The sequence below is a fragment of the Plasmodium inui genome (genome assembly GCF_000524495.1).
Source record: "Plasmodium inui San Antonio 1 unplaced genomic scaffold supercont1.9, whole genome shotgun sequence".
NCBI lineage: Eukaryota > Apicomplexa > Aconoidasida > Haemosporida > Plasmodiidae > Plasmodium > Plasmodium inui.
Window position 1 is genome coordinate 841,356 of NW_008481843.1, and position 9,801 is coordinate 851,156.

The 9,801-nt window shown below is 46.7% G+C and overlaps 2 protein-coding genes across 2 annotated transcripts; both read left to right on the top strand.

Annotated features, from left to right (window-relative positions):
* Positions 1-242: 242 nt before the first annotated feature.
* On the top strand, positions 243-3,875 carry C922_02681 (translation initiation factor IF-2; the record flags this gene model as incomplete). The annotated part of the gene is made up of 1 exon (XM_008818280.1): positions 243-3,875. The coding sequence occupies one exon, from the start codon at positions 243-245 to the stop codon at positions 3,873-3,875; it is 3,633 nt and encodes a 1,210-aa protein (XP_008816502.1).
* Positions 3,876-4,809: 934 nt separating this feature from the next.
* C922_02682 (hypothetical protein) lies at positions 4,810-8,490 on the top strand (the record flags this gene model as incomplete). The annotated part of the gene is made up of 2 exons (XM_008818281.1): positions 4,810-7,115; positions 7,443-8,490. The coding sequence occupies 2 exons, from the start codon at positions 4,810-4,812 to the stop codon at positions 8,488-8,490; spliced, it is 3,354 nt and encodes a 1,117-aa protein (XP_008816503.1).
* Between the last annotated feature and the right edge of the window lie 1,311 nt (positions 8,491-9,801).

Here is a 9,801-nt window from a genome sequence, read left to right on the forward strand (position 1 = left end):
TTTTTTTTTTTTCTTTTTTTTTTTTTTTCTAGTGACAGTGCCCCCCGGCGGGCATTCTGCGGAAATATTTTATGGGCTTTTACCCAGCCTTACCTCGCCGAGGGGGCCCTTTCCCCTCGTGAGAGAAATTCGGACTGACCGAACGGCGGAGCCATATCTTCATACTATCACTCGGCCAGCTTCTCCGGAAGAGCGACGAAGCTGATGCGCCACAGACATCTCACCAAGACTGCCTCACCAAAATGACCAAGCCGAGGGTGAAAAAGTTCGAAGACCCCAACCTGTGGATATACGAGCACGTGCTAAAAAATGGGGTGAAGAAGCAGAGCGGCAGAATCATGAAGGAGGACCTAAACAAAAAGGCAGCGGAAAAATTGAGAGAAATTATCGAGGCCTCCAAACAATTCGACAGAGAACTGAAGGAAATAAATTACAAAACAGAGGCTTGTCTGGGCCTTCCACATAGAACCCCCAAAATAGACGTGAATACGTTACCCTTCAGTCCACTGAAGCCGAGGAGTAACTTGGTTCTTTGGAAAGAAATTCTGCCCAGGGGAGACGCATCAGCGCGGAGCCGTTTGGGTCTCCCCTTTGGTGGCAAAATGGGTGTCAATTTGGGTGCCAATTTTGGTGACACTTTTAGTGGCATTCTTGGTGCCAATCTTGATGTCCGTTTTGGTGGCGCTGGTGGGACGTCCCCCTGCCCACAGAAGGACCCCATGAAAGAAAACGCGTCTCCAAAAAGTGAAGAAAGAAGAGAAGCCCCAAAGAGCACCATTTTTAGTAAATTGAGAAAAACAAAAAAAGACGAAATTTGCAAAGCTACTTCCTTTTTCAATGACCATATGAGTTATTACGACACCCATTTGAAGGAAAAGTACATGAATCTGTTTTTGAATTCGCTCGAGGAAAGTAATAAGAGCGTCAAACGGGAAAATATGGACACCCCTATTGTGTGCCAAACTGGGGATAATGCCAGTGTAGGGGTTATCACCCCAAGTGTGACAAACGAGCTCAATTGTAGCGAGAAGCGGGTGGAGAGACATCCAATTGACTTTACCCAAGCGGAAGGAGCAAAACTGGGGACAGACTCAGAAGAATATCTTTGCAGCAATGTCACCCCGTTGGAGAAGGTCAAGTGCAGGGATTCCTTTTTGGAGGCACACCCTAATGGAGAAGTTAAAACGGGTTATCCTTCTTTTAAAGGACCACCCAAAGGTGGCACGAGGGAAGCACCCTTAGGCAAAGAGGCCGCTTATGATGGCGATATGTGCGCCGACCCCGATCTGCGGTGGGACCTCCAACAGGGGGACACGGACAAGTACGGCAGTGGTAACATATTGGCCGAAGCAGCCGAAGAGACCACCTACTTAGCGGGCCATTTTGAAAGTGGGGCGAAAAAGGCAGATGTCAATTTGTCTATCCCGTTAAGGGATACTCCAAAGGGGAAGACGACCCTTTCGGCTGATAAATCGCAGTGCCGGGGGGAAACCCCAAGAGAAGAAACAGATAGAAATAACAGGAGGAATAAAACGAAGGAGGGAAATTCCTCTACTCGCACACTGAAGAAGCTAAACAGTTTGGACATTTTTGAAAAAATGAACAGCACGTCGTTGTATGGAGGGGTAGGCAGCCAGGGGGAAGAAGATTCTATCTCGTCGATTCTACAGAAATTGAGGGAGAGGAAGAAGAACTTGCCCATGATGGGGAGCAATTTCTTTTCTGCGTCGGAAGGAGTCGCGACGGTTGAGAGGGGGATTCATGTGGATGACCAACATGGAGTTATCCCTCCCTCTCTGCGTACCATCTTAGAAGGTGGAGATGCCTCTGCACTGGATAAAGGGCGCAGCCAAGTTAAGTGGACAGACTCCACGGAGAAGAACAAAGGGCAATACCAACCAAAAGGAAAAGAATCCATACTGCAATACGAACACCTAGACAGCAACAACATCACTGTGCATGCACTGAGCCAGCATGTGGGCATAGAGGAGGAGAAAATTATAAACGTGAGTAAATTCATTCTGGACAATGAACACATCACTAAGTACACGAAGCTGGAGAAGGAAGTAGCGGAGCTGATTTGTGAAGAGTTAGCTGTGCTGGATAAACTAAAGTATAGTCATGTGAATTTGAAGAAGCGAAACCCTGTTGTAACTATCCTCGGACATGTAGATCATGGGAAGACAACTCTCCTGGATAGGTTTCGAAACTCTAATATGGCTCAAAACGAAATCGGTGGAATCACACAAAAGTTAGGAGCATTCGAAGTGGTGGATAAAGAAACGAACAGGAAAATAACTTTTCTAGATACTCCAGGACATTCCGTTTTTAAGAAAATTCGACAAAGATGTGCTCAGTGCACCGACTTGATTATATTAGTCATTTCTCTGGATGATGGGATTATGAGTGAAACGGTGGAATGTATCCAGCTAGCCAAAAGGTTTAACATCCCACTTATTATCGCGGCAAATAAGATTGATAAATTTGGGTCGGACTTGGAAAAAATCTCCAAATCGTTAGTAGCATATGATGTTATTACAGAGATGGAAGAAAATGGACACGTCCCCATCGTCCCCATTTCTGCAAAGGAGAATATAAACATCGATAAGCTTCGGAAGTGTATTCTACAGCTGAGCGATTCTTTAAATCTGATGTGCGATTATGGAAGCCTATGCTCTGCATACGTGTTGGAGAAAAAGATCCATCCGTCTAGGGGGAAACTTCTCACCTTGGTGTGCAAATCGGGGACGTTAAAGATAAACTCATACCTTCTAATCGGGCACATGTACACAAAGGTGAAGCAGATCTACAATTGTAATAATCAGTTGGTGAGGAAGGCGTACCCGTCGGAGGTGATACAAATCGTGAGCCCCATTTCGCTAGCACAGGATAGCGCCATCAACTACGGAGACCTCGTTTTCGAAATGAGCAACTTGAGGAGCGCCCAGAGAGTCGCCAAATACAAGTCGAAGGTGGCGCAGTACAGCCTGATGAGCAGTTACTACGGGGAGGTTGACCAGATTAGCGGCAGGATTGGCCGTGACGAGGTTGGCCGTGTTGGCGCTGCCGGCGGGGTGAAGAGTCTGCCGAAGCTCCCCCAAATCCAGCTGATCATCAAAGCGGGGGATGAGGGTAGCATAGAAGCTATCCTCGAAGGAATTGCCCAATACAGTAGGAAAGGAAAGAAAGAAAAATATTGCGACATTAACAACTTTGTCGACAGAAATTACGTGAAAATGAATAACATAACAGATGACATGGTAGAGGATGGAAAGATTTTCGACACTTGGGAACCGTTCCGAGTTGTGTCGAAAGGAGTGGGCTCTTTTAACATGAACGATTTGAAACACTGCAATGATGTGAAGCCCATATTTTTAATTGCCTTCAATGTGGACATCGAGAAGAAGGTACAGCTTAGCATTGAAGAGAACGGAGCCATTTTAAGGACCCACAATATTATTTACAAATTATTTGAGGATCTAGAAAAGATCTGCAACTTTTACTTCGATTCGCTACATCTGTATGAACCCGTTTCAAGGATGGTTGTTAGTAAGACTGGGTTCTATACGCTGAAGAAAAATAAGTCGAAGAAGAAAAGAGTCTTGTCCGTTTCGATTAAGGAGGGTTCCTGCAATGTGAATCACTACTTCACCGTTCTGAGGAACAAACAGGTTATCCACAAAAGGCTGTCCGTTTTGTCCATGCAGAAGAATAAGGATAATACGACCGAGCTTGGCAAGGACTGTGCCATCAACTCCATCATTTTTAACACCCTGTCGGAGGATTTCGAGGTGGGCGATGAAATCGTGGCCTACAGGAAGGTGCCCCGTGCGCCACTCTTCAGTCGGGTGAAAAACTTCGACTTGGCTGTGTAATTGGGCAAAGGGGAATCTGAGAACTGGAGAGGCGGAGAAGTGGAGGAGCGGAAAATCCGTCATGATGCTATCCTTTTGGAAACCCCCCACTCCGGCGCACATTCGTTGCCCGCGCGGGCTGTACGTACATGTGGGGACTCGCTTACGCACCCCCCCGACGCGGCACATGGGGCGTTTCTTTCCAGTGCGCGTCCACATGAGGCCTTTTTTTGCGGGTACCCGTGCACACCTTTTAGCGCGAATCTTCTTGGATTCCCCACAGATTGTTACTCGTTTGTTTGGAAATCTGTCTTTCCCCTGTGCTGTTTCATAGCGTTACTCTTTTGTTTCTCTGTTCCTTCGTTGTGTTGGTCCTTTTTTGCTATAATTTCCCCATTTTACTGATTCCCCCTTTTTTTCACCTTTTTTGTGTTCCCCCTTCTTTTCACTTTTTTTGTGTTCCCCGTTTTCATTCTTTCGAATGTGGCCTACCTAAAAGGTAGCCACGTCATCGTTGGGGCCTTTTTTTTTTTTTTCCAAAATGACATTTTTGTAACCTCGCGTATCTGTTCTGAAGAGGTAGACAGCACGCATAAATCGCTTAGACATCTATGGGAAAGACTTTTTTCATTTCCTGTTTTTATTCTTTTCTTCCTTCTTTGTGAAGGGGGAATGTTCCGGTCAAGCGGGTCGCGAGTGCTCCGTCTTGTCCACTTTCTGCAGGTGCCCCTGTAGGTGCTTTCCTATTTCTGGGGTTCATATCCTTCCTTCTGCGTGTTCGCACCACCTTGTGTTTGTCTTCACCGTGTCTATTTATCAATTCGATTTTTCCATTTTTTGATTAATTACCTTTTGTGAGTTGAATTCACAGCGGGTATTGTCGTCAACGTGCTTTAAATTGGTATCAGCTCAAATCTTTGCTGATGGAGTGAACTGCCTCTACCAAGCCAAGAGCATGGAGACTTCTCTATGCGAAGAGGCAGAAGTGGTGAAGAGTCCGAGGCAAATCATCTTCCTTTATGAAGACGTGGTCCAAGAATTGAAAGCTCCAAAGATCCGATTACACGAATCGGTTACCCCACCGAAAGGGAGAAACAATGATGGGGACAAAGAAAATTATAAAAATAGTTGTGATCGATATGAGGGAAGCAGTCCATTCTTCTCGACAAGGAAAGACAACAAACTAGACGAGGAGGAAAAAGAGAATGAAAGGTTACTTAACACAGATATATTAAACGATACTGTGTGTAGTTCGCGTGGGAGGTACCCATTTGAAAGGGGGAATGATTCCAAGGTAGAGACTCAAGAGGAGGGTGAACTTCTACATCATCCAAGCAGCAACGTCACGTTTTCTAATGAGTGCCTTCATAAATCGCCCATGATTGGAGAAGGGTCAAATGAGGACATTTCCCCGACGCACGAAATGGAGAATGTCGATCCTTACACAAAGGAAGAAGCGGCCAAACGGCACATGAGTGAACAAATCCGTGGCGTTATTTTCACATGTGATAGTGGAGACTCGAGCGGTAGTTTTATCGAAGAGAATGAAGAAGACTCACTGGAGAAAGAGAAGACGGTTATGATTCCTTCCAATTGTGAATCCTCCTCTCCGGAGGAGGATCCAGATGTATCAAATAGTATCTGTTCATCTGGGTCAAGAAGCAGATATCCACGTACAAGCAACTTCGACGGAAGAACTGTGGGGAAGGAGGAACAGCTGCGTGGGCAACCACCGGAGGGGACCCCTCCCAGTTTGTCTATCTCTCCAACGGAGGGAAGTAACCATGCGGGGAAAATCCAACCGAGTGAGCCGAAAAAAATCCCCGATAAAGACAAAACGTCCGACTCGTCCTCTGATAATTTCGCAGACTTAAACCTATCCGACAGCTCGCTCGGTTCCAAAAAGGAGGTAGTGTTTCCCCTGTCACGGGGTAATGAGCGGCTGTTTAAAATAGAGCACCAGAAGAAAGAACATTCTTCAGATGCACCGCAGGATTGGCTTAAGAAGTGGCAGACTTGTCTCCATCTTCCCAACATGAGCAACGAACTCCTGTCACACATGTTGGGAGAGTTACCTAGGGGGTGCCACCTTGGGCAAGACAAACCGGAACGGGAATCCGAACCGGAGCGCGAACCAGAATGCGAAAACGAGCGCAGTGTAAGGAACCATTTAATTGCAAACCCCCACGTTGAGATCTCCAAACGTGGAAACGCTCGGAATACCAACACCAATATTTACAGTGAACAAATGAAAGAGGCATCTTCTTGCTGCTCACAGGGGAGGGCATTTTTTTACAACCCTGGCCTGGGGAAGAGGAAAAAAAAAAAAAGAAAAAAAAAAGTCAGGAAAAATGGACCAATCGTTGGAGACATAGAAAGTGCAGCACATGGAGGATGTTGCGATTATGCTAACCCGCGCGAAGTGACCTGGGGCACACGCCGGAATAGCCACTCGTTCGGCACTTCCAACTATGAAGACGTCCCATCGAGTAGTAACATGACGACGACCTGCATTTGCAATCACAAGGTTGGAAAAAGAATGAACGCCACTTCCATTCCTAGACGTCGCCACATGCCCAATTGCAACCACTCCAAATTGTATGACCTGTTCAGGCGAAATAACAGAGCACTGTCGGAGGTTTCTTTTAACGTTGTGACAGACTCATGCGGGAATGACTTTCACAGGAGAGGTAGAAACCAGTTACAGATGAACAAAATGGTGGCAAGTGGCGAGAAAGGGCAGCCCAGATGTTGTCCCCACTCTTTGGCACATACAAATTGGTGTCACACTCTCCATACGATAGGTGAATTACTTTGTAATGAAGGGAGATGGGGTCTCCCTTTGGATGGCAAACATGTGAACCAGAGAAAGATATGCTCACGAAGGGATCGCTACAGTCACCCCTGCACCAATGACGACAAAGGTTCCTGTAGGAACTGCAATGATGATGAAACGAACATACAAGACAGCATGTCCGTTTTGGAAGAGAAGTATGCCACCATCGACGGGAGTACGGAGACGATACGGAACGGTGTAAGCTGCGGGGGGGAGATGGAGAGTGCCTTTAAGGAAAGCACCCAGATGGAGAGTGACTTTAAGGACAACAGCCAAATGGACGTCCCCTTTAAGAACAGCACCAAGATGAATTTCCCCTTTGAAATGTCCTATCACGACTGTGCCTCCACGCGGAAGGGCATCAATATGTACCCCCTTGGGCCTCCCGCTCAGGATGGCAAACAGAACAGCTGCTTTGGAAAAAGGTTAGCTCAAGTGAGTTCTCCTCAACGGGGGGGGCCTTCCAGTTTCTTAAATTTGGTTCAGTCGAATGCGCGTTCGTATGGTATTTTTCCCCCCTGCGCCATTTGTACCAGTCAATCTGATAGAGTTCATTCCGCAGTCTTCCCGGAGGAAGTTCCTCCCGACCTTGTGCGAGTGAACGAGGAGACGCCAGTTTGCGATTTTGTTGCGCGAAGCAGTGGGGCATACGAAGGGTGGATGCTCGAGAGGTGTGCTTGCGGTGGATGCGATTGGTGTGGATGCGGCTGCTGTGGACGGCGTTGGTGTGGATCATGTTGCTGTCGTTACAGATGGGATGAGCGTCTTTCCGACAACCGCCTATATGACGAGGCGTGCAAAGTTGTGAATTCTCGGAATGTGCAGGACAACCAGCTACCGGCGAACTATATAGACGTCCACGCGAGCCCCGAGTGGGTGCGCGGCAGCTTCCTTCATTGCGCTGGCGGAAGTGGTGACAGGAAGACACAGAAAGAGCACTGCAAGGAAAAATGGATTATAAGTTCGAACAGTGAAGCAGAGAAGTTCAATGATGTACCATCGCGCGAAGAGGACCCTATGGGGGACGAAAGAAAGACGATCCAGAGAGTCGCACCTGGAGAGAGGAGTCACCTGTTTCGCGAGGCCAACAAGTTTGACAACTCGAATGGAAGCGAAAAGAGCCGCGGACTATATCGTGTGTCCAGCAAGGATGATGAAAACTGCGTCTTCCCCTTGGGGGAGGGAAACAACCTCGAAGGAGTCACCATGGGCAGCACCACCAGTGTGAAAAGTGAAGACGGTAACGTTGATGGTCCCATCCAGGAGAGTAGCAGGGATTACCATTGTCAGCCAAGTGCAGACGGAAGCAACCCGAAGGACGCGCCACCCGACCGGAAGAAGAAAAACGAGAAGAATAGCAGCAGCCAAAAAGACTTCAGTGGGACAAAGAAGCAGAAAAGAAAAAAGAAGAAAAAAAAAATACTCAATGTGCAAAAGTACTACGAAAGCAATTCTTCCAACCTGTTCTGGAGTGACCTTCGAAATTTGAGCATGCCGCACGTGGAACAACTTACTGAGGTGGAGCAATTGACTGAGGTGGCAGAGCTCACTGAAGTGGCGGAACTTACTCGTTCGATGCACACAGGTGGAGCTAGCCGAGACGATATGTCCATTCGGGAGGACAACCCGTATGACAACGTGAATTTACAGAGCACGCATATAAAAAGGTACGAGCTACGGACAAAAAGAAAAGTTAAATATGCTTGGCCATCCATAATTAAGAAGCTACGGAGAGACGACTCGCGCTTAGTGTATGATCCCTTTTTGTACAATAGCACATGGCGGATAAAAAAGGCTTGACGTTGTGTTGAACAGGTTTCTTCTTCTTTCTTTTTTTTTTTTCTTTTTTTTCCCCTCTCTCTCTCCTGCTTCAATGACGATCCGTGGGAGTCTCCATGCGCATGCACCAGGAGAGTTTTTCAAATGGGGATCTTCTTTCCATGAGGAAGTGCACCTTGGCGGGGGTTCCACAGCTGCGTGTTAACGTTATACCTACCCCTTGGAAGAGTGTTTTTTTTTCTTTTTCTTTCACCCTCTCCCCCTATTATACCCTATCAGTCTTTATGTCCATACGTGCAAATTTGAGTACCTCCGCCGGCCATGACATTTTTCCATCCTATCCAAACAGCACCGCTGTTTTGTGTGGCCTTAAAATTGGGCCCTCTCGTATATGCGCAGCTGCCGAGGGAGAAAGAAGAGTAAATTCGGTCGGAGGCTACAAAACGGTACGTACTTAATGGAACGTTTTGGAGCCTACCTACGACTACTCAGTTGTGCTTTCTCGGTGCAGAGCACATCTGTTTGAGTTCCCTTGGGGGGGCTATGCATATGTATATATGTTTCCTTTCTTTTTTTTTTTTAACATCTTGGCCACTATTACGTCGAATATGCGGGGTTAAAAAAAATAGATGTCGAAAGATCAGCTTAGTGAGAAGACTCCCTGACTGCGGACACGATGAATCCGTTCTTTTTCGCTGCTGTTCTTGTTATAGCCTAGTCGCTTTCATCTCATGGTAAAGGCCGACGGGGAGGAGCTAATCAGTTTGCCATAAAAATGTATCGCTTTTGGAGCGATGGCCATGATGGGGAGGTCATCACGTCGCGTGACCCTCTCGCTCTGGCCCTTTTCTATTTTGTCCATCTCGCCACCTCTGCATCCTCTCTTCATTCGTTAGCCCCTTCGAAAAATGGAACTGGAAACTGCCCATGTGGCATTTTTTCCCCAATGGGGGACAAATAACCGTACTGCGACTGTTTCTCCCTTTTTTGTATTATCCTAATTGGGGATGTGTCATTTTTTTTTCTTTTTTTTTTTTGCGTCCCTCCTCACTCTTTGGCGAAAAGGATAGGGATCATCTTCGCACTGGTTGATCCGTGGACTATTTCCGTCCACAAAAAAAGGAAGAAAAAAATGAAAGCTTGAAGAATGGCAGGCATAACAATTATGGCGCAACCGGGGCCCATTTTTAACAATTCAGCTCGTTAAACAAAGATGAGAACGGGGCTGGTTTAGTGCCCATTTTTTTATCATTCTCCGCGAAGAAAAAACATATAAAAGGGAAAGAGGAGAAGAAAATATATGATGCTCGCCCCCCAAAAAAAAAAAAAAAA